This window comes from Coturnix japonica, chromosome 2, assembly GCF_054131305.1.
Source record: "Coturnix japonica strain WE chromosome 2, WE-NBRP24, whole genome shotgun sequence".
Taxonomy (NCBI): Eukaryota; Metazoa; Chordata; class Aves; order Galliformes; family Phasianidae; genus Coturnix; species Coturnix japonica.
In genome coordinates this window covers 84,408,454-84,433,841 of record NC_140664.1, presented here as the reverse complement: position 1 = coordinate 84,433,841, position 25,388 = coordinate 84,408,454, and the positions used below count along the sequence as shown (strand labels likewise).

At 39.6% G+C, this 25,388-nt stretch overlaps 1 protein-coding gene across 2 annotated transcripts in view; it reads right to left on the bottom strand.

Annotated features, from left to right (window-relative positions):
- MYO10 (myosin X) overlaps window positions 1–25,388 on the bottom strand; it is a 144,587-nt gene that overhangs the window by 58,472 nt on the left and 60,727 nt on the right. The window contains exons 4-11 of one of the 2 annotated variants that reach the window (XM_015854415.3): window positions 11,338–11,525; window positions 6,671–6,805; window positions 5,121–5,245; window positions 4,742–4,755; window positions 4,517–4,601; window positions 3,778–3,881; window positions 1,349–1,478; window positions 434–552 (exon numbers count right to left, since the gene is read on the bottom strand). In XM_015854415.3, the coding sequence (XP_015709901.2) occupies window positions 434–552; window positions 1,349–1,478; window positions 3,778–3,881; window positions 4,517–4,601; window positions 4,742–4,755; window positions 5,121–5,245; window positions 6,671–6,805; window positions 11,338–11,525 (900 nt within the window). Of the gene's footprint in view, window positions 1–433; window positions 553–1,348; window positions 1,479–3,777; window positions 3,882–4,516; window positions 4,643–4,741; window positions 4,756–5,120; window positions 5,246–6,670; window positions 6,806–11,337; window positions 11,526–25,388 lie in introns of those variants that run through there. The other variant, XM_085537835.1, reaches the window with a different exon arrangement.

Sequence of the window (25,388 nt, the reverse complement as noted above, 5' to 3'; positions counted from 1 at the left end):
AAACTGGGGGTGAAGAAAAGAGAAGGGTAGGAAATAGCACATTATTTTGCCCCCCTTCCATTCTTTGTCTGATTCCTTTATTATAAATAACACAATTATTTTTAAGGAAAAAATTCCAAACACCCAATACAAGCATCAATAATGGATAATGTTAGCCTACATGATTACAATTTGGAGAAAAAATGTTAAGCAAGCAGACAATAATAGTTACAAGAGCCAAGCTAGAAGCCTAGGCAAGAATGACAGAATAAGATCTATAGAGATTTATTTCAGTCCAATTGCACCTTTCACAAAAAAATAAGAATTTTTGACAGCAACTTTAATGTATGAACTAAGCTTCTGTTCCTGAGCAACCAAAGGTTTAACTCTGATAGGAAACACATTTGTATATTTAAGAGACCACAGAAATACATCAAAACACAGATGTTTTTACCTGTTGTATACTAAGAGGTGTTAGGATTTCTTCTCCCCTGAGTATCATTGACCTCTGTGTCAGTGCTTCAGTTAGTTGTGTGGAGTCCAGCCCCAGTAGTTCTGCAGATCTACCCAGAGCTGCCAAAAGGAAGAGACAAATACATTTATGCCCTTGAATATGTACGGCACTGTATTATAAATCGAACAGCTGAAGGAATTCAATAATCAAAATTCATTATAATTAAGTCACTTATTTTCCCTCCTATTGCTCTATAACAAGGAATAGAACCATCTTCTTCTTACATCAATGCACGTTTCCATACACAAAAACTCAATCAGCAACCGCATGAATGTGTTTCTGTATACCTTGTGATGATGAGAATTAGAAAGACCAATGAATTTTTTTTCCTAACATTTATGTTTCAACGTACATTTTTTCTGCAACAAGTAAAACAATACAAACTGGTTTTTTTTGTTGTTTTTGTTTTTGGGGTTTTTTTGTGTTTGTTGTTGTTGTTGTTGTTGTTGTTGTTGTTTTCTATATATGAACAAATATTCAAAGTTCTCATAAGTCTAGTCTTTCCTTGAATAGGAAAATACTTGATAAGGAAAATACTTTTGCATGCAAGTTTCAGCATTTCTCTAATGCAAAAATATAATTTTAAACAAGCAATTAAAGTGGAATTTCACTGGTATTAATGGAATAGACTTATACACTCAAGGTATTTCTTAACTGAGATCTAGCATCCAACAATGAAGTCTTACCTGCTTCATCTGTCAAAAAGCAAAACCAACACTTTAACTGACATTTACAGATGCTAAAATGCAATAAGACTTTCAGTGTCTTTGATATGGTCTGATATACTAGCAGTGAATTCAAGTTTCACAGCCTTAAGAAATACTGACATACTACAAGGAAGTGCAGTCTTCTCACCTGTTTTAAAGGACACCTGTGCCCCACCAGCAGTGATAAATTCAATATTTCCTAGGTGCAAAATGCCAGCCAACAGCCTCAAAACTTCTCGCACCTCCTCCTTGCTGAACTGCATCACTTCCATTGCAGTCTGGAATGACACAAGGGCTTGTTAAAAAAAAAAAAAAAAGAAGAATGCACACTGACTGAATAATGGGGGCAAGAACAAACCCACCAAATATGCTGCCAGGCCCAGTCATTACTGACAGAGGGCTACCAGGAGTTAGTTCCTTTGCCTTCAGCCGAAAACTGATTATCAGAAATCCCCAAACTTGAGTCTACAACGCTCCTCCAAAAGAGTGGTCAGGCACTGGAATGGGCTGCCCAGGGAGGTGGTGGAGTAACTGACCCTGTAGATGTTCAAGGAATGTTTAGATGTTGTGTTGAGGGACATGGTTTAGTGAGAACTATTGGTGATTGGTGGACAGTTGGACTGGATGATCTTGTAGGTCTTTTCCAAGCTTGGTGACTCAATGATTCTCACTGAGACCAGGTCATGGCTTTTTACCCTTACAGTTAAGGCGCATCAAGTTATGGTCACTGCAGATAGACAGATGATGTGATACGCTTCATTTTCCATAAACCATTGCTTACAAATGGAAAAACTGATTCATGCTGCAAGTACAAAGGCTGAAAATGTACTTTGTATGGAAGACCTTTCATAACAGAGCTCTAAGAAAGGCAGCAGTACTATCAATTCTTCCCCATGCCTGCTGTGCAGCTCCTTTCTGTCTCCTACAAAAAGACTTACAAAGGAAAGAATGTCTGAAGTACGGGGTCTTGAGAATCATCTTGTCTCGAGGACAGTGTCCATTAAGAAAGCAGAAGGGGGCAAAAGAAGTTTATACTAAGTAATGTTTCTGGGACCTAAATTGTAATAAAGTGGATGAATAGAATAGGAAACAACTGGCAAGTGAGAACGACAAGATTTCTGCCCACCTCCTGTTCCAGGAAAGCAGCTGAGCAGCATCATGCTGTGCTCAAAGCATGTCCATGTTTCAGACAGCACAAAAACTCCACCTGCCAACTTAATTTCATATTCCACCCACCCTTGGGTGATTAGCACAAATTAAATGTCAAGCTAATTCACTTAAGCTATGTGACTATAGAGTAGGTAAGTTACCAACATTTCCAACAGCTACCCTCCAAATTAGGAAGTCTTACACTAAACATAACTACTGCTTCAAATTCACGTTAATTTTTCAATTTGGCAAAGAGAGTGAAGTAGCTAAGCAAATATAATTTGGGACAGGGCATAAAAGCATTCATTTGTATTGATTTTTAAAACCCACTACACATAACCTCAGTGATTTGGCAAGCAATTAGCAAATATATAACAGTACACTTTAATTGCTGTAGCTAATTGCTGACATTAGCATGGGTATAAGGCATAAAGCCGTCCAGAGAAAGTCTTCATCAGCACTTGTCTTTCAATCTGAATTTACATCTTACTCATCTCTGTCCTGTAAATTACTCTGTATGATTGCATTTCCCACAAGATCCGTATAAGGCTTTGGAATGAAAAAGCAGTGGAAACAGACATACCTGTAATATAAAACAACCTAATTAAAAAATCTTTCTCTGCAGAATAGGCTGGCTACTTCCCAGTTGCTGTCCATTCTGACAGTTTTATGTGAACAATTTCACGTAAGTAGCAGACATAAAACAAGTCTTTTTATAAACATAACTGTCCATTTCACTGTAGATATAGTATTTCTATTTATATTGGCGGAAGGCAAAGGAGGGACAGGAAATCTACCACTTTATTTTGTGAGCTTGTATAATAAAGAACAAAGGGTGACTCTGTTGTCAGAGGATGTTTGGAATGAGTCGGGTTTAAAGGCAGGATCCCAGAACGTGCCATCTGCTCACACCTCTGCTTATGATGCTATGTTCTATTCAAGATACGGGCTGCTCTGACAAAGGGATTGCAGTTCATGTTTACCTCATAACATGCTTCTCCAACAAGGCATATAGATAATTTTGGTACAAATATAAGTGGTATGTTCATTATCCCAAACTCCTGTAAATGTCCCACAGTTGGGCAGGTACAGAATTGCAAAGATATGTAAAAGCCCTGCTATCTTCTCAACTGGTACTGTTTTATTTCCTAAACATAATCATGTTACTTAATCATAATCTATTTGGAAATGGCATAATTAAAAATCAAATACTGGAGGGGAGGTAGAGATGGGCTCAAAGTGACAGCGGTGCATTACCAGCAAACTTAAGTCCCTCTCAACAGAGTCCTCTATGGGAGAGCTTCAGACAGAAGCAGAACGTCAGAGAGAGCACAGGTAAGTATAGGAAGCCTTTGTTCTCTGCTCTATCAGTTGGCCCCAGGTGTCTGCACCTCTAGCATTTTCTAAAGAATTAGTGAAACAACTCACAATGACTTCTTTGAAAGAATCCTTGTCACTGATTGTCTTATCCACTATACATCCAGACTGATTCAGGTAGTGGTAGTTCTCCGGTACAGATAAGTAAAATGCATCTGATGAGGAGAGAAAAGAGGAAGAGTGAAAAAACATACCCCAAAACAAAAGCTCTCTGCAGATCAGTATGCCAGAACTATGCAGTTCACAATTTGTTTGCTCATAATTATGACAACGCATGCATAAAAATCTAAATTAAAATCAAATACGGAGTTTTATTTTGCTGTACGATAGAGATAATTCTACTTTTTAGCATGCAAAGACATCAGGCCCAAAGGGAGACAGTGAAACAGCTTTAGGCAAATTTGCACATACACAAATGTCATTTCTTTTGTTCAGTGGATTTATTCTTTATGAGAGAGGATTAGAGGAACCAGAATTCTCTTCTTTGTTGCTGTGGAGTTATTCAATACTGGCAAAAATACTCAGCTTGAACACAGTGAAGCACATTTGTCCCCAAGTAGTTTTCCCAGGGCCACAGCAAAAGCTGAGAGAAAAATTACCCACAGTTTGGTGACATTTCTCAACTAAGCAGGTGACTTTATCAAGTAGAGCTCAGATTCACACTCCATAAATTCCAGCTGGATAAATAATCTATTTCCTCACTTAGCTTATCAGGTTTCTGCTGCTGTTACCGTGGTTGACTGCAGATATAGAGCCATTACAGTTGTGGTATTTGAGCTTTGCCACTCACCTTTCTCTCTCTCTTCTATCCCTGCCAGCAGAGCATAGAATATATGATAATTTCTTTCCCCGGGATTTTGTCTTACTACACGATTCTGTCAAAGTAAAAGATAGTTTCTATTTCAGCATTTGTCAACAGTTTGCGGGCTGGTTTGGCCCAGAAGAACTTTTTTTATCTACTGTTTAAAGAAAATATCAAACAAAATTAACAGAGAATAAGCAAACGTGAACTTACTTTTTCCAATAAATCTATAGCCGAGAACAAAAATGCTTGTCAAGGAAAAAAGCAAAAAGAAGCTAATGCACAAGCTAAAATTATAAACTTGAGCTACAATAGATGAACAAAGTAGCAACAACGGTAATATTACAACAGTTAAAATGTCAACATAGTCCTACACCACGTTCTCCTCCATGCCATCAAAGACTTGCAACTTCTTACAGCATCTTACAGCACCTTATTTCTAAACAGCATCTGCTTTCCTTTACTTTGTCTTCTACATAAAGTTTGGGAGCAGCTTTAATGATGAAATTTGAGACATTTCTCTCTTGACATTTCTCTCTCAGGCCTCCATAGAGGAGGTTGCAAATGGAAGCAAATCACCAAACAAGGATACAATCTATAATTCTTCCTCCCTGAATGTTTCCTTTCTGACAGATGTTCAGCTGAATAAACTTCCCAAAGCGACTTGAGTTGTTGTTGTAAACAGTCTTCGCATTGCCAAAAGCTTCCATAATTGGACTGCGAAAATAAGGAAGAATGACAAAAGTGTTACTGTGCGATCAGAATGACATGAGTTTCACAGGAGACTGGTGGACAAAATAGCACTCTGTAAAGGCTACTTCTAACACAGACCTCAGCGAAAGACAACATCCTCAGTACAATCCTCCATTTATTAACAGTGGACATCTCAACTTTCTATCAAGAGATGCAATTATTCAAGACAAGAAGACTGACAGTCCTGAATTACTTGGCAGCTTAATCTGTAACTGTGCAAAAGATGTGCACTGCTTTCATTATAGCAGTCAAATCGCAGAAATAAGAAATTCAATTCACCTGTTGTACAGATGTAGGAAAAATAGGGTTTGTAGCAAATTAAAAAATATATACGAAGATATAGTCGGTAAAAAGATAAAGGTGAGATGAAGCACGATAAACAAAAGTAATAGCATCTCAAATTGTCTTTGCTTTTAAATAGCTTAGAACCACGTGTTATTTCATTTGAACACAGAGAATTTCTTTATGCTTGTGTAGTGTCTAACTCATCTGATGCATTTACTCATTTGTCTTATCAGTCCTCCTTATCTTCCATATACTGCTCACACAGTTTATCCTCACCATACTGAATCTTGTTCTACCCTATCCTCAGGCTATATAAACCAATCTTTTCTTCCTTCTATCACCCATTTCCCTCTCTGATTACCTGAATTCAACTCTGAACATAAATGAAAACTGCTACCAAATCATCCATCTCCAGACTGAATCCTTGCTTCATCCCACTGTGATCATGTCCCTCTGGAGCATCTGGGTACTTTTGTTTAGTGGAATTTTTCCCATCTTCTGATAATTATTTTATTGTCTAGTACATGTGCCTACATCTTTAATTATATTGTAAGCTGTTTTATTTCAATGACAAAGCTTATGTCTGTTGGAAAAATATATTTGTTTGTCAGCAGTACTGACTCAACGTCAGTCTCTGCACATGCAGAGAGACTGTCTTTAAACCACTTCTCAGCTATTCAGTCTTTTCCTAAAAATGAGACCAAGACAGCCCCAGTAATAATTTGCACAAATCTACCTAGGAACAAAGGAAGGTTACTTCATTCATGAGATAGATGAGATAGTTTTAAGGGCATTAAAAGGCATACATGACTGGGGGCTGGGGAGGGAAGGAGCAGAATTTTATCTTTCACAACTACTTGAAGGACATGGGAGACCTTCACAGGATTTTGACCAACCAACTTTTTGTTAACCTCATAACACCTTAATAGGTGTTTCACAAAACAACAATAGGGCCCTTGGTACAAATAAAGAATAAAACTGTGTTTTTCCATTAAACCAGGCTTTAAATATTTTCATGTTCTAAAACTGTCACACTGATGTTAACAGAACCTTCATTCACTACCCAGGGCTATGTGCAAGGGTACCAAGGGAGTACCTGCGTACCTGCTCTCAAGAATGGCTTGCTCCACACAGGAGGTCTTCTCTCTGCAAGACATCTCCAGTGAATGTTGGCTCATTGCAGACAAGAACTTGAGGATCAGCTTAGTGCTTTCTGTCTTACCAGCACCACTTTCACCACTGAAAGAAGAAGAGGCAGAAAGTATTTCAACAGTTACACCTAAAGCTGATGGGAAACATTTCTAGCACAGTTGGTATCCTCACAACTATATGCTTCTGTTTTTGTGGGTTTTTTTTGGCTTAGAAAGTGCCTGGCTCAGCACTGAGTCAGGACAATGGTCTACCTGCCTGCCCACTCTGGATTTCTGCTGGCCACCATTACAGAGATGCCCAGCATTTCCCCTCTGTGTGCCTCCACCTTCCAGACATTTGCTGATCAGAAAGTGCCAGATCTAGAAGAAGGTTTCAGATCTAGACATGGGTTTTGTGCATCTTTTAATCACAATGGATTTTTATTTCATTTTTTCTAGCCATGCCCACATGCAATCATGCAATACTTCTGATTACAATATTTTTTTTTTCTTTTTTTCTCTCTCCTGGAAACTACATCTAGTTCCACAAAATTGGATATATATATATTGGATACAAATCAAGAGGAAAAAAGCTCGTACACAGTACTCAATACATGAGCAATCAATACATTTACTCAATGATATCTTTTATTCTCCATTTATTAGTAAGCATTTGATTTTATTTAGTTTTATGACCACTACTGAGCATCAAGTGGATGGGTTTTTGGACACCTTTAGCTCTCTGACATGGTGTTTTTCAGCCTGGGACTCATTATTTTGTGTTCATCAAATTGTCTCTGCAACTTCCTTTGTAAAATGGCTTCTAAAACACACTCTTACTGAAATGAAAATCAAGATCAAGCACACTAAACTCTGAAGCTGCTTTTACAATCACGCAGCATGTAGACTAACAGCAGATTAAGTGGGATCAGTCTTTCAGATTCCTTAGGAAACCTATGCCTAAAAAGATGCTGTCAAGTTTTTAGTACGCAGTCAACTTTTACAGCTTCTCTTTATCCCATGAATTTAAGTGTCCAGCTTGTTTCACATCGCTGAACTCAGTATTTGGAATATATTATGTGACAGGAACCCACAAGGCCCCCACTTAGGAGATTTTTAACCTTCCTCTATGATTTGTTCTACACTGAGAATCTCACCAAGGGCACAATAGTCTGAACTCTCAACTGCTGCAATGGAAACGGGGTCACAAGGAGCGGCTTCTCATTCTGAAGAACATAATGCAAGTGGGGCTGTATCAACATAACTCTAAATCACTTCTCATTTCTGTCCTTCAGCATTAAATCTCCAAAGGCAGATAGACACAGACAGAATAGCCCCCCTCAGCAAATAGTGTTCTTCAAACACACGTGAATTTTGGTGTGTGAGTCTCATAAGAAAGCCTTCCCATCACAAGCCTGGGTCTCATCCAAAGAACAGTTTGTTTTATGTTTATCTTCAAGCTGAAGAACAACAAGAATAATGTCAGGCCATCAGATGATAACAGAGAGAACAAACTGCTGTCAGACTGTGATTTGCCACCCATGGCACCAAGCTGAATGTATTTCAGGGTGACTCTTGCTGTTCCTTGCATTGTTCTGCACTTCTTCTCAGTGCTTTTAAGTGGAAGTACTGTTATTTCAGAGAGAAGAGTGTTTGCTTGCTTCTGTAAGGATTAAGCTACCTTAAATAAAGCAGTAATAAAAATAAAACATATTTTCATGTTCTTATAACAAAGGGGTATGGGGGCTTGAACTTAGTCACAACTTGTGAAAATACCAACTAATCACAGGTGAACTCAGTCCTTTCTTTTGATCAGGACAAGCTGCTTAGCTATTCCTTGAGCAAGAGGGACTCAGTTCTGCTTAATATTCTCTCTTCTGTAATCTCCTTTTTAATCTTAGCTCAATATACATAAATAAATAAATAAATAAATGAAAATGTATTGAGTCACTACTGCTGACTCAAACTATATTATGGGTATTGTTTCTGAACCGAGCTGTTGATTCAGATTCTTTTCTTATTATCCCTCTCATCTAGAGATGGGATCTCAGTCTAGAACCTTTGCCACAGTTATTTGAACTCAGTGTTATGTCTCTAAGAAGCTCCGAAACAAAAGAGAATTAAATCTGACTGCCAGCAGGGGGCACTTCAAGTCCAGTGGATCACAAAAAAGCATTTCGAGCTCGACTTCATTGGGCTATTAAGATGAGTTACGGAGTCTTCAGATCCCAGCAACAGTAGCAGGTGAAAACTGAATATCAGAATGTGAAAATTATTCTAATAATCGACTCATTTTAACTGGATGTTACTGTTTAATGTGCTTTTGCGATGGAACAAAATTCTCCTTTATTTCACGCCCTTAATAACTTTTGGTTATCCCTGCAGTGGTCAGGCAGTTTGACTTAATTAACTGTTCTGTCACTTATGTGAATATAAGACAAAGATACTTACTCAATTTCAGACATCACAAAGCTCCACAGCACCAGTGTTTCAAATGCCATAAGTATACAGGAACACCTGACAGATACTTGTTTCAACACCTTAATCTAAGCCAGTAAATGGTACAGGCACAAACAGAACATGGAAGACATCTACCAAGTTGCTGTGGCTTCACTCCTGAAGCCCCAGACTGAGAATGCAAGCATGGGAATTTCCTAAATCTCAGCAGAGCCACTGAAAACCATGAGTCATTAAAAAAATAAATAAATCCTGCCCTTGGTCCTTTAAAGATATAGCAGATAACGCTGTTTTGAAAAAGTAGATTTTACTTTGAATTTTTTGTTTTGAATTGTACATTCCTTCATACTTTGTAGAAACTGAAAGCATCCTTGTAATATGAAAGCAGCCTTGCACTATAACACTTTGTTTGAAACACTGAACTTCTACAAATCACTGCTTTAACACAGGCCTCAGTAAGCTATTTTAAAGGAAACTGCTAAGGCAAAACTCCTCCATATTATGGTTTATCTGTACCAAGGTTTACAGAGACTGCTTGAAACTCCTCTGGAACATTAGAGACTTCTGCTTGTTTCCTTTTTAGGACACAACCTGCTTTTCTCTTGGCAGCTTGCAGGGAATTGGAAGGAAAGGTAAAACGTGGGCTAGAACAGAATGGAATTAATAAAGATAACAACGATCACCTGCTAGGCACCAGATATGATTTTAGACCCCCAGATTTGTGTATGTGGACTTCTCGCAGGTAACAACCTGACATTACGCCATGGAATCATAACCCCACACTAGCTTTTCTCACATGACCAAGATTTAAGCTTTGTACGTATGAAATACACATGAAATAAAAAAATAAAAATAAAATAAAGGAAAAACACAGTTGAAAGAAAGCTGGAAAAGCATCCACAGTTCAGCTCACCCATGTCTTTGTCATCACCAGGCAGGACTTGCCGAGAGGAGAGGCATGCACAGACTGTGAGCCAAGAGCTTTCAGCAAGTCGAAAACAGAGCTAGCAGTGTTGTATGCACTTCATCCACATTTCTAACAATGGCTAGTGTGCTGAACTGCATGCATCAAATCTTCTTCTTGCTTATGAAACCATGCAATTTCTTTCTGTCATTTTAAATGGAGGTGGAAACTGCATATTAAAAATGTGTGGCTCTCACTTTGCCTCATCCTCTCTCTGCCCTGATGGCCATCAGTGATTTTATTCTACTACTGTTGCACGGGCTCATAGGCAGGGCAAGAGACAGGCAATATTGTGTCACCTTGTGTTCAGTTCTCACACTGATCACATTTACTTGTACTGTAGGCTGCAGGACAAGAAGAGCAACCAGGAACAGAAATACTTTAAAGGAGAGAAGGAGGGTAAACACAAAGCTCTCCCTGCATTGTGCACCAGCCCCTCTATAGAGTCTGAAGGTGCCACGCTGCAGTTGCCTCCAGGCTGGTCCTGCTTACCTGGCAAGCAGGACTTCAGTGTCCCCATGCACATGTGAACCAATGCAGCAGAGCTGGCAGGCTGAGGACAAGAAGACACACCAGGCAAAGAGCTGGCTCTATTCACTGCTCTTCAAGAGGAGCTGAAAGCTGCTAAAAGCTAATGAAATGCCAACTGTTCTCAGTGCGCATTCAGAAGCAGCAAGATCCTGAATACCAGTGATGTAGTAGATCAAATGGAAAGCTATTAAAATGTCATTAAATTAAAGCAGAACGAGATTAAGAAAGTAATCAAGCACAATATCATGCAGCTGGAGTGGGGAGGGTTTCCTCTTTTGCTATTATTATTTACAGCATTTCTCCAGACTGGTGTAGGTCTTTTTATTTTCCCTTCTAGATACAAGGTGCAGCATCTAGTGGAGACAAATTATTGAACTGCACATGGATGTGTTTTAGAAGCCTAACAGAATGTCACATTGCTCAGGGATATGATTTAGCAGAGGGTTGTTAGAGTTAGGGTACTATGGTTACGCTGCAGTTGGACTTGATGATCTTCAAGGTATTTTCCAACCTGGGTAATTCTGTGATTCTATGATACATACTTTAAAGTTCTCTCCCAAAACTCCGATGATTTTAAGCCCGGTTTATTCTAGAATCTTCCTCTCAATTCAGTCCAAATATCTGTTTCTAAATCTTGAGAGTTTTGGTATCAGGGATAACTAGGTATAATCACAGCATCAGCCATTTACCTGATGAGGATACACTGGTTGTCATGACGCTTCCAGAGGCATCGGTAGCACTCATTTGCCACGGCAAAGATGTGAGGTGCCATCTCTCCCATGTGGTGCTTGCTGTATCGCTCCATGGCAGCACAGTCGTACAGGCCTGGGATGGTCTTGTAAGGATTCACAGAGGCCACTATGGAACCAATGTACGTCTGCAAGAATACAAACCAGAGCTGTTACTAGACTTGAGGTAGAACAGAATCATAAACCTCACAAATCAAGGAGAACAAACACGTTTCTAAAACACTATCACTCTTCATGGAGTTTGGATAAAGGTGGAGGGTAGTTTTCCCATTTGAAGAAGAGCAACAGAAGGGTGAAAATAAGCATCAGACAACATGGCAGACACCAGCCCCATTACAGGGTAACAGGCCCTAAGGAAAACACATGAACTGGCAGATGTTGACAAAACCCTGCATGTACACCAAAATTTACTACTGCTTTGAAGCACAGTGGCAACTGAGGAGGCATTCATTTCTATCCCATTGTAATTAGAGAGCGCATCAGTTAAAGCCACTCAGGTAGTAGCTTGTGCCCACTGCCATAACTCATTGAGCTGTGGTAATGCCTAATCACATGTAACAGTCTACTTGCAGTGCTGTTTGTCTTCTGTCTTTTCCACCTGCTTCACAGTTATTCTCTAGCCAATTGAACACATTTTTTTCAAATATAATCATATTAAGTGAGGCAGGAGATAAAATTAAGCACATTACCTCCAGAATTTCCAGTGCATTTATGGGGCACGTAAAATGGACTGATCTATCATGATGTGTGTTGCGGGGTTCCCACTGTGACAATGATGTCATTTTGTTAAGTACTCTTTCTGGGGTTACATGCCAGAAGCTAACACCTGGCTCCAACAGCCCTTCTGTGCACTCGCAAAGATCTGGGCTGCTGCTCTATAACATGGTCCCCACACACACAGATGCTTTGTCAGCAGATAACCTCGTCATCACCACCAGGAATCAGCTACAAAGTTAACAGCATTCACCTAACCCAGAGAGAGCTCCAGGAAGCAGCCCCACAGCCTCCACCTCAGCACCTTTTCCAGTAAAGCCTCCATGGGTACCCTTGCCAAGGCTCTGGCTATCAGCTTCTCACATCTTCCTTTCCTCTCTTTCAAGCTACTCCACGTCCCCAGAGCATTTACATTTCCCATCTACCTGCCCCTCCCCCATCTCCCCCCTCCCCCTTCACCTCAGTTAATATGTAATTACCACGATGTATCAGCTCTCCTTCCTCTCCTTCCTCACCATTACCCTGCTGTTTTATTTCCCATTATCCATCTGCTCATCCTCTGGCAGGCCCAACTCAAGCATCAGAACAGCAGTAGAACTTTGCTAAGGGAATACAGAAATGCCCTTGAAATTATGACAATTCTAATAGATGCAATGGGAATATCCCTCCTCACTGTAACTCCAGTACACTTTACAGTGCTGTGAACTTTCAGTCCATGTGTTCTGTAAAAACTGCCACACTGTGCAATAGCTCATAAGGTTTCAGCTAGAGGAAAGATACCATTTCAACACAAGATTGTGTCACAGGGCAATTATAGCACTGATAATTTACCGCTTAAATTCTCGGGATCATCACCTCTGGAACAAACTTCCTCAGTTCAATAAATATTTCAGCACTGATTGCATGGGAAAAATTGTAAGAGGTTTTGTTGGTTTTCTTTGTTGTGTTTGTTTTGTGTATTTATTTATTTATTTAATTTACATGAATATTGCAACAGGCCAATACACAACTTTACCTTATTTAAATGTCTGACTGACGCCTTATTAAAAAATAACAATAGTGACTTGATGCACACCGCTATAAGAGATGCCATAACAAACAGGGAAATAATCCGCCTTTCAAACATGTGAACACTGATGTTAGAGTGTCCATTAAAATAAGTAGACAGCATTAATTTTAGAGCAACCTGTGCATTAAATTTTTATTTTAAGTTGATCCTCCATCTGCCAGCCTCCTCCTGGCATCTGTACCAGCCCTGTAGTCAGAGACTGAGTTTCTAATCTGATTCTTGCAGTCAATAATTGCTTACTTTAATGAAAGCAGTTCAAACTCCAAAGAAGTTATGAATTAGAGAAATATTCAGGTGTCTGCCAGAGCACGAGGAAGCAAACAGAATTTCTGATGATTTTCTGTTGAAAAAGTCCGAGGGGAATTTTGAAGAAATACTGTGTAGGGTTTATATCACAAACCTGCTTTCTTCAGTTACGGACTAAATCAGCAATAACTCATTATAAGATCACCAGTAATAAATAAATTTGTGTCCAAAAATAAATAGAATTGAGTAATTCAGCCTGAATCATGCTTTGATTAATAAATTAAAATGTTGTCCTCCTTTTCTGCACTTGAAATTTTTTACTGAAATTTTACACTGGATGATCACTGTGGCTCCTTTCAACCCAGGCCATTCTATGATTCTGTGATTTTCCAGAACACTTCTGGTCACAAACTACAGAATCTTCTGCTCCCCATTTTAACACAAAAAGAGGAAATGAGATTGTTTGCTGGTCCTCTAAGAAAACTTTCAAAATTAGAAGTTCAAATCCTGTCTTCTCAGCCACACATTCAGTAACACGATGGCACCACAGGATCTCAGGCTTTTGAAGTAAAAGGAAAAAGTAAAGTAAGAAATTTCCCTGAGTTTTTTCTTTTTTTTTTCTTTTTTTTTTTTTTTTCAGGATCCCTACACATGAAAGGAACAGATAAGGAAGCTGCCCTACTACCCAATCACTTCATTAATCCTATAAACCAAACACACTCTATAGATCAGGACCACCATTGCTCTTCATCTTCTCCCCTTCACACGATCTTTTTTGTGTGTATCTTATCAGCCTCTTGCTCCATGCCCAGCAACCATCCACCTTCCACTCATTCTCCCTTATGCCAGGACCAGTGTACCCCCACAATAGCCTTCCTGTTCCCAAGAACTCTTTAATGATCTCCGCGTCTTACCCAGGCATGCTTTTCCCATGCAAGGTCATCAGTTTTATCACATGCAGTTTTTCTCATGACCTCTGCTCACCCCCTGCATCAAGGTACTCCTCTGTAATTCCTAGACTTTCAGCATCTGAGACATCCAATTTTAACTTCTTAAATAAATAAATAAAAAGGACTTATTTCAAGTTTTGCATGTAGCACTGCAGGGAAGGTGGGTGAGAAGATAGGAGGACTCTGCTAAAGGGCATTACACGCTGCTCCCAAAAGCAGTCTTTGATCAACAATTTGAAGCTAATCTGAAGCTAAAACTGGCTGCACCATTGAAACAGACACAAGGAGACTACATTCCTCAATTTCAATCACTATGCTCCTTCACTAACACCAAATATAAATATATTCTTTACTACTTTGCTTTTTTTGATACTAGAAACAATGGAACTGATCAAATACAGGATTAAGATGTTCTGTAACAGATATACACGTTAACACTAAGTAACCACTTTGTCCAGGCCAACTCTCTTTTAGGAGCACTTTCCATACTTTTCCCTTTGGGAAGAAAAAGACATCTATGTTTATTACAAGAACAAAATTACATTTACAGACACATCAAAAATTATGTTTCTGGATTGGTTTTGAGCAACTCTTGACTGTTGGAGTCACTGAAGGAATGGATCCTGGCTGACAAGGTTGGTTGTGTTCTGTTTGATTATTGATGAAGTATCAACCTGACAATTTATTCAACAATATATGTTGAAAGTTTATCTCTGTTCCACACAAGTATCATACCTATAAGTCATCAAGGTTACAGTAACAACACCCAACTACAATGCTTGTGCTTTCACAGCACATGCAAAATCCAGAGTGTTCATGACAGATCACAGCACAGCAGTCACACTTCTGTAGCACTGAACTTCAAGGTTTCAGGGTGCCAAATTTGCAAATGGAAGCATTTGCCCAATGCTGTAGGCACTGTCTCCATTGTTTCCAGTTCTCCTAGGTAAAAGGATTAACTGTACTGATGATTGCACGATATCGAAGCTAAGTTAACTAGATTGGCCACCATATACACGTCAGCATAGAAAGGAGAAAGACAGACGGACCACATTTTGGTGTGCTTTTTAGGGGAGGGAGTAGAAGGGGCACAGACATGCCATAAGAAGGATGATAATTAATGCTCTTATTCATGGTAGGGTCTTGATTTATACTCTTTGTGGTAAGAAAGCCTCATATTTCAGCTAGTGTCGCGTTCATTGCGCTGGGATGGAATCCAGTTTTCTCCTTAAATTATAAGTTAAAATGTCTGAAGCCAAACTTCTTTCTCAAAAGCCATAATCAAGCTGAATGACTAGACTAAAAGTTTAGATGTTTCCAACCAATCAAGCCATTTTTTCTGAGAGAAATGTCATACTCTGTAATCATCTCTACACGCTTGGGCTTCTGCAGCCCTCACCATGTCTGGTGACTCACAGTGGGTTTCCAACAGCCTGAATTTACAACAGCTTTTCTTTCCCCTGTTGTTGTGCTCCTCGTCAGTGCACACATCATCATGCCTTCTAAGTTTTCCCTCCTTCTTCTCAAAGTCAGCTTTGGAACTGACTGCAAAATGACATGTTTGTAAACACACAGGACATGCTACAAATGTGAAACTCAGTATTCTGAGGAGAAAACCTTTTGAAGGGAACCAGAACAAAACAGAGAATATCACTAAGTTCAAGTGGTAATAGGCAGCTGCCTACTTTCAGGACCCACATGCTAAATGAGGTCTCCCTCTCACAGTTTCCTGCAAGCCTCTTCTCAGACACAATCACACACCCTAACTGCACTCTCAGGCGCAATTCACTATAGAATCCCTCAACCTCTTCTACCAGTCACCTTCCTTATGGTCCCTTCACTTCCTGTCCTAAGAATGGATCAGATTTGTGGAACATCAGCCATTCCAGCATTTTCAAAGTCAGGCTTTATGCATGTTTTCATTTGCAAAGCTTGTAGTAAGATTCTGTATAGCTTCAGAATGTTTGTACGTGATTTCAGATTATCGGAGACCATCTGTTGGGCAATAGAATCCTCATTTAGATGAATCTTTTGCACTGTTTTCACCCTTAGATTCAAATTGTGTAATCTTAAGCTTCTCTTGGTGTTGAGCTTTAAGCAACACTGCTCCGTTTCCAACTCATTCCAAGTATTAAGGCTACGTTACCACTTTCAGGAAAGAAGCAGTGCTTTGCAGTCCAGCTACATTTAAGTTCTACACTATGCTAAGCTAATGCTACACTCCCCTAAGTTTCAACCTTGCACATTTATGGTGTCCTTGTTTTAGACAGTTAATTAAAGCTTTAATTTTTTTTTATTCATTTCTTAAGGGTAAGAAGATTTTACCTTAATCAACAGAAATAGTAGAATAGTGTGCAGCTGTTTATTTCAGCTTTACTCAAGGGGAGTCTCAGGTAAGGTGAAGGACACTGTGAGCCCCTCATAGATTAAGAGACCCATTCCTAATTTAATCTCCCCTTGCTTTTCCATTAAATTTCTCCTGTGAAACAGACAATTCTATGATGATGGAGATACTCATGTAACTTCTCAAGTTTTATTCAGAATCTGTACAATAACTACAGAATCTCCAAAGAATTTTACTGGAGGGTACAAGAATTAAACTGGCATTGAAGAAATGCCCAAGTATATTCAAAGTGTCAAAGAAGAAAAAAAATTACCTCAAAGCCAAAAATGACAAAAGCCAACTGGAGAATGTGAAACCAATATAAAGAAAAACTGATACAAGAGGTATCCAAAATAATAATATTCTTGTGTAAAAGACCATAATACTGATATCAGATAGACACCTTTCCTCAAAAACATCACCAGTTTCACCAATGTTTTTCTGTCTCAGTTTAAAAAGGATGGAGTCTCCTTGTTTTTCTCACATTTTTTGCTGACTAACAAAAGAGAATCTCTACTAGGTAGTACACCTATCTACTGGATGTCAGGATAATCACCTTTGTGACACAGTGCACAGACTTTACATAAAACATCTAGTGCTTATGCATGTCTTTCTTCACCACAGCCAAGTGAAGAAGTGACCTCCTGAATTACAATGATGGGATCGATCAGGATGAGACATTGATTTTTGCCATTTTCATGTGCTTCACTACAGACTGTGACTGTAGGTTTGCTACAGTCTATGATATGCAATCTGTGTGCATAACTGAACAGCTTAGCTCTAATGAAGAGATCTCTAGTTCAAATGAGAAAAGGCACATACAGAGTAGAGACCCCGTGGCTTTTCATTTCAAATGGCCTGTGGCCACAAATTGGTTCTTCCTGCTTTGTTATTGTACAATGCTCAAATGATTTTTTCAAAGCTGTCTGAAGGTCTAATTAACCCTCGAGCCAGGAATAGAAATGTTCTTCTTTCCTATCAAAAATCTTAGTGAGATAAAGGGGCTTTTCAGATAAAATACATGCAAATGAAAATAAAAACTCTGGTCAATGTTATCCCCCAAATCAGAGTCTCTAGAAGACAGGAGGAATATTTTTAAGATATAAATTTGGAGATCTATGTCATTCTGCCTGCAAAGATATTCCATACTGATATCTATCTAGATTTTCAAAACTTTCATGATCCTTTAATGTTTTAAAGCCTTTTGTATAAAAAGAGCTCCTTACTGCAGCAAGCAGGAAGAGCACAAATTATGCTATAACAGAGCATGAAAAGAGAAATTAAAATGAGAATAACTGAATTCCAGGTAATCTGTTGCATGCTGCTGAACTGCTGTCAAATAGCCAGGGGCCTAGCACTAAGACGGCAAACAGTAGTAGCAGCCAAAAATCTGCTACAAGGAACTCCTGGACCCCATTGGTATTTGAATGGAAATGCTGACAGACATCAAAAGGAAACAGTTGAAACTGTGAGAAAGGGATTACATCTTTTCAAACGAAAGCAACGGTCTGACTACAAATCAACAGTCCACTTTCACAGGTAGACAACAGCTATAAAAGTAATTCAGTCTGAACTTAACTTGGTCGTTCATAGCCTTTCTATTTTTAAACTACTGGAATTTGTGAATAAGGCAGTTGGTCTGTGCAGCATAAGCAGTAAATTTTGTGCAGCTCACTTTGCAGTCAAAGCCCAATTCGTGCTAAGAAAACATGTGCTGGTGACAGACAAGTGGCTTAAGTTTCAGAGTTCAAATTCCTGCCCTCCTTCATACATGTTTGAGAGCAACAGACCTTGAAGAAAGGAGACCAAATTTACCTGCCAGCAATACAAAAATGAATGCAAAACTGTCCAGTACCATTTACAAAAGTTCTGATTTAAAAAAAAACTAATCATTAAAAAAATATTCTGCAAATCGGTCTACATTCTGTTCACAGCTCGTACAGTTACCAGTGACATTCAGTGAAGATGTGGAAAAAAAAATGCCAAAAGCAATCCTTCAAATCTACGAAAACAACAGCGGTGCAATTACCAGTGCTAAGGCCTGTACAAGATTATATATTTCTACTTCACAGTTTTCAGTAGTTATCAGTAAGTGGGCTCAGGTCTCATTCAAAACCCATGGAATTCAACAGGAATTTACCCTGCTCACTATGCACGTATTACTTCTACCAGCTGATCAAACGTAAAAAATAAAGTAAAATAGTGGCATACAGCAGACACAAAGAGCAAGGCTTTTTGATGCTTTAACACAACAGCAGCACATATATACAGCAGGTTACCAACAAGTACCCGACTGGTTACGAACCATAACAAAAATCTACCTAATAGCAAACTATTTGTGTAGCTATATATGCATATATGATAGTGACTGCAATTATACAGATCTGAGTACTTCCCTTCCTAGCAATATCATGTTACCAAAACCTCTCAGACCAAAGCATTTGCTAAGATCTGAATAGATGCACCTTAAACATTCACCGGTGTTTTCATTAATGAGTTCATGCAAACATCATTTTTTGTTATTATTATTAGCAGCAGTGTAGCAAGTCCAGCAGTAAGAAGGAATCCAAAAAGAAGAAAACTTGGTTAACCAACCGATGGTATTTGTTTACTTTTACTCCTATCATTACAGCTATGTTCTTTCTCTAGTATGTACACAAAAGAAAAAAAAAAAAAAGATAACAAAATAATGGTAATTGGCCTTTGGCAGACAGTTGTTGATCTACTTAACTGACCAATTTTAGAAATAACGATCACCAGAAATAGATTCCATTAGATTTCCAATTAAAAGCCTGCTGTGTTTATATAGATTTTGTCTACTGCTCTCCAACAACAGATGTGAAATGGAAGTTGTAATTAATGCTTGGAGACAGGAACTCACTCTGAACTACATTTCAAAAACATTATCTGATGGGTGTAAGCATAACATGTTAATTATGGAGGTTAAGCAGCTATCTATAGGCATTTTTCATGCAGTCTTTGCAACTGCATTGTTTCATGCACCTTCACTAAAGGATCTGGTTGAGACAATTACCCCATCTCTGCATATCTGTTCTATCTGTTAGGATACAACCTAACAGAACCCACAGAAATTCATCAACATTGCTTCTAAATTCTTCTTCTGCGAAAGTACAGCAATTAAACAATCAGTAGTTTCCTCAGTGACCAAACAGTAGATCCTGCAAAGTGATTACTTGGAACTGTTTGGAGTATCAGATACTTTAAACTGTGCAACTACAGCTAGTTTGTAGATAAAACTAAAATAAACTGAGTTCTAAAAGGCAGTGAAATAACAATGGATTTGGCCCAAATGTACATGTAAGGGGAGATTTAGATCAGATGTTATTGGAAAAATTTTCACTCAGGGGTGTGGTGAGGCCCTGGCTCAGCTGCCCAGAGAAGCTGTGGGTGCCCCATCACTGAAGGCACTCAAGGCCAGGATGGAGGGGGCCCTGGGCAGCCTGATCTGCTGGGCTGCATCTCTGCCCTCATCGGGAGTTGGAACTGGATCGTCTTTAAGGTCAAGTCCAACCTAATCCATTCTACAATTCTGTGACTGTATGACTATTAATATAAATATGCTTCAAAGTGAATAAGACAGTACTACTAACACAGTTTGTGTGGAAGTAAGGAAATGCTCTGGCCTCTTTTCAAGAATTATTCTTGTTAATTAATAACATTACTAAAAACAAGACAGAAGTATTGCTTACTAGGTGGCATAAATGGCAATTTTGCTTCCTTAGTCAATAGCTCATGCTACAGAGTTGTTCAGCTGTCCCGGATGGTGTATAGGTACTTGATGAACTTTTGTTTAAGGTCCATTTTCTGCAGGGCACGAATCATAGTTTTTTTGCTTTAGAAAACAATCACAGCACTTTTCATCTTTTTAATAAAACACATTTGGGCTACTGTTTTTTACTAATCTTCTTTTGTCTGTCTGCCTCCACCTGAAACCTGTGTCCACAACAGAGGACATCCATACAGAAATGCTTTCAAACTCCGTAAATTAGAATCATAGAATTACCCAGGTTGGAAAAGACCTTGAAGATCATCAAGTCCAACTGCAGCCTAACCGTATTACCCTAACACTAACAACCTCCTGCTAAATCATATCCCTGAGCACCACATCCAAACAGCTCTTCAACACATCCAGGGATAGCGATTCAACCACCTCCCTGGGGAGCCTATTCCAGTACCTAACTACCCTTTCTGTAAAGTGTTTCCTAATATCCAACCTAAACTTGCCCTGGCGCAACTTGAGGCCATTTCCCTTCGTCCTATCACTTGTCACCAGTGAGAAGAGACTTGCCCCGCTCTCACTGTAAGCACCTTTCAGGTACTGGAAGAGAGCAATAAGGTCTCCCCTCAGCCTCCTTTATATATATATTTAATTATATCTGTCTCGCTTTATTTAATTAACCAGTACCTAAGCATGCCCAAGATTTTCTCAGTACATGTACCAGCATCAGCTTCCTGTTGACATGGCACTTATGACAGAGCAATTGCACTGCATCTGAAATACTTTTATTTTACTGAAAAACAAATGAGTATGCAAAACCCCAGACAAACAGGTCACGGGGCAGCAACTGACCTGAATACTAAAGTGCCTCGGTCCACAAACAGAACTGAAAAAAAACCAACCCAAACATACAAACCCGACAGTGGCTATCGATGAACATTTCACAAACAACCACTAGATCCCCTCAGGGCACTCTCATGACTGCGAGGGAGATAAACATGTAATAATTAAATGATTTAACAAACGACATGCTGCTAAAGCAAATGAACACAAATAGATTTTAAAAACTGATGTATAAATAAATTAATATATCTTTTAAGTACAGATAACTGAGCACTCAGGGTAATGAAGTAGCCAGAAATTCTGCAAGCTACATTGTCAGAAAAGGCAACTCTTCCTGTTTAACACCATGTTCTGTGCCTGTTTGTTTTTAAGAATTAGAGAGATTTTGCTCTCTCATACAACTTACATCATGTTTGTTGCATCAGCTGAAGAGATGAAGAGAGCCAGCCCTGAGCTCCTAACTCCACCATCCTCTTCTGATGTGCATGTGGCTTCTACAGCACTACATGCCTACGTGGCTGGTATAGAAGTTTTTGTACAGATGCACACACACCAAACAGATGGTTGTGATTATTGGTGGGCAAACTGCAATCCTAATTTGAAACAGGGCAAAAATAGGTTATGTTCCCTTGCCCTTTTTGGCCACCACACACTTCTCTTGCTCCAAGAAGCTCTGCCCCAGCCCATTGGAGGCTGCCAAACCCAGCATACCCCTCTGGGAAGAGGGCACATTTCTACCCTAAATAAAATGGCACTTGTTGAACAAACACCACTTTCTAAGGGAAGTGCACCCACCCAGTACTTCAGAGCTTAACTCAGCAGGAAAAAGAATGTGAAGTGCCATGAGCCAGCAGTGTGCCCTGGTGGCCAAGAGGTCAGTGGGATCCTAGGGTGCATTAAAATGAGTATGGCCAGCAGGTCAAGGGAGGTGATCCTCCTCCTCTACTCTGCCCTGGTCAGGCCTCACCTGGAGTACTGTATCCAGTTCTGGGCTCCTCAGTAAAAAAACCAGAGATCTCCTGGAAAGCATCCAGTGGAAGACCACAAAGATGATAAAGGCCAGGAGCATCTCCCCCATGAGGAAAGGCTGAGCAACCTGAGTCTGTTCAGCCTTGAGAAAAGAAGACAGAGAGGGAATCTTATTAATGTTTATAAATATCTTCAGTGTGGGAGTCAAAGAGACAAGGTCAACCTCTTTTCAGTGGTCTGTGTGGACTGAACAAAGGGAAATAGCCATAAACTTGTGCATAGGAAGTTCCATACCAATATGTGAAAGAACTGGTGAGGGTGACAGAGCACTGAAATAGGCTGCCCAGGGAAGTTGTGGAGTCTCCTTCTCTGGAGACATTCAAGACCTGCTTGGATGTGTGCCTGTGTGACCTGATCTAGGGAACCTTCTTTGGCAGGGGGGCTGGACTTGATGATCCCTAGAGGCCCCTTCCAGCCTCTACAATTCTGTGATTCTGTGAAGTGCGTTGGAACTTGCTTGTTGCCTGAACATGGGCAAATGAGGGCTGAACTGGCACTGGAAATCTTTGTAGGGCAGTCCGTGAATTATACCTCGGTTATTTTCAGGCCTATTCTTGCCTCAGTAAAAACTCTCTAGCTCTCTGATCTGCTCTTCTCTAATTCACTTCCCTACACCACCCCCTAACCACTGGCCACAGAGACAAGAGAACAGCATCTCTTTCCCACAGCCAGTTCAGACACCATAATTTATGTATCCTGTAGTACAATCCATACATGATGTGGTTCATGGCATCGTCTCCAAGATAGAGTCAGTCTCTCTCATGATGTGTATTTAACTAAAAGTAAGCTTGAATCGACAGCTCAGGAACAAGTCTCCTTTCATTGGTGACAAGAACAGCTGCCACAGCACTTCCCTCTCCACACCACGTGCCCAGTGCTGGCTTGGCTTCAGAGGCAAGGAAATCTCTCACTTGCCTTCACAAAAGCCTCCATTTTCCAATTTGGGCAACTTCCACTTTTAGCACTGATATTTATCTTTCTGTATTTCTCCACACATCAGCCCGGCATGCAAGCTAACCAAACACAGGAATTAAACCTAGTCTGAAAGATGGACCTCTCCTCTCAAGCTATTCCTATTCAATTAAATGGGAGGAGTAGCAACAGAACCCCTCCAGGATCCCATCACTAGCATACTAACCTTGTTCTTTTCCAGCGGTGATCCAGAAGCAAGCTCTTAGATAAAAGCGGTATTAATCAAGGAACTAAGAAAGGAAATTCTAGACAGGAGTCTACTCTGAGGAGATCCTACTGCCCTCTACAACTCCCTGAAAGAAGGTAGTAGCAAGGTGGGAGTGGGCCTCTTCTCCCAGGTAACGCTGATAGGATTAGAAGTAATGTCTTTAAGTGTTGCTGGAGAAGTTTTGGGTTGGATAACAAGAAAATATTATTTTCAGAAACAGTTGTAAGGCATTGGAACAGTTTGCCCAGGGATGCGGTAGAGCAACTGTCTCTGGAAGTGTTCAAGGAATGTGCACATGTATGGTGGTGGTATGGTTGTCATGGACTGATGGTTGGACTAGATAATCTCATTGGTCTTTCCAACCTTAATGATTCTATGATTCTATCTGGTAGGAGGATATACAGTCTGTGTGTCTCACTGACTAAAAGGGGAAAGCATGCACTTTATTTTTTAAACGGAAGACCAGACAAAAAATATCACAACCATGTTGACAGTCTTGATGCTGATACAAAAAGATGTCTACACATAGATTAGAACAAATTTTGTCATTTACCTTCTCACTAACAACACAGATACAGCTACATATCTCAGCCTGTTAAGTAGAAAGCCAGGCATCGTTTATGCTACAAACAGTCTGCAGACCAAATCAATAAACCCAGCCCAACAGCACCCAACCCACCCAAAAAGGGAAGAAAAGCCTATGCTGACCATTATAGCTGGAGCTGTTGGCAGCAGCAAAGAAAGTCACTGAAAAGTTTGACAATCTTTGACATCTACAGCAAATATATTTTATAGTATATTAATTAGGAAATGGCAAGGAGTTTAGGAGTACAGTATGATTATGTGAGATGAAGAGGGAAAAATGTTACTAAGTAAAGGAAAAGTAAACTGATCTCTAACATCTGAAGATATTTACTGAAATGCTCATTGCTGGATAAACAGCTCATCAAATCCACAACAGGGGAAGACTTGCATAAATAATGTCTTCCTGAGAAAGCAACTGTTTAAATTTCTTTTAAATTGTTTCTTCTGTATTTCTAAAAAAGTTCAAAGAAATACTTTACACCACAATTTAGTGTATTGCACTTCATACCATTTTTTGTATTTGTTTGGCAAAGCAAACCTCCTAACTTACATCCTGATAGTGCATTCTTCATTGCTAAACTCAAGAATTATACAAATATGTTTGTATTACTACTAGTAAATTAAAAAGCCACAAAGTACACTTTTCCCCTAAGTCATGAGGTGGGCAAGGGGGTGAACGGGGTGAAGTAAACAGAGAGACCATGATAAGCATCTGTAAAAGCAGAATATGGCAGTTATAGGTTGGTTTTAATCGGTGATGGTAAGAAATTTTCCCACAGGGATGACTAGCTCCTCTGCTTAAAGTGCAGAAGGGCACACGTGTTCCTAATTTATCCCTACTGTACAAGGGACAGATACAAGCAAGGTGCTTACATGGATACAAGACACAGTGTGCGCACTTCAGTGATGAAGCAACTACTGGCCATGGGAGAAGGTTTTTTGGAGGGAAGAAAGGAGACAAACATTCAGTCTGGAAAGTTTTGCTTCTGGCATGAAGTGGGTTTGGGCATTGAATGCACTGCCCTGTATAAGAACTATACTAGTCTCAGTGAAGAAAGACAGGGAAAATCAATTATTCGGCTGGCTGTAATTATGTGTTTAACGGAGGTAAAGCTAAGGCACCTTCTAGTCCCACAGCAAAAAAACAGCAAGAAACCACCATTGAAATATAACCAAACAGTTCAGTACAGTTAAGTGGTTCTGGTCTGAACAGACACGGTAAGTTTCAGAGATTCTTCTGATAATGCTTCCTC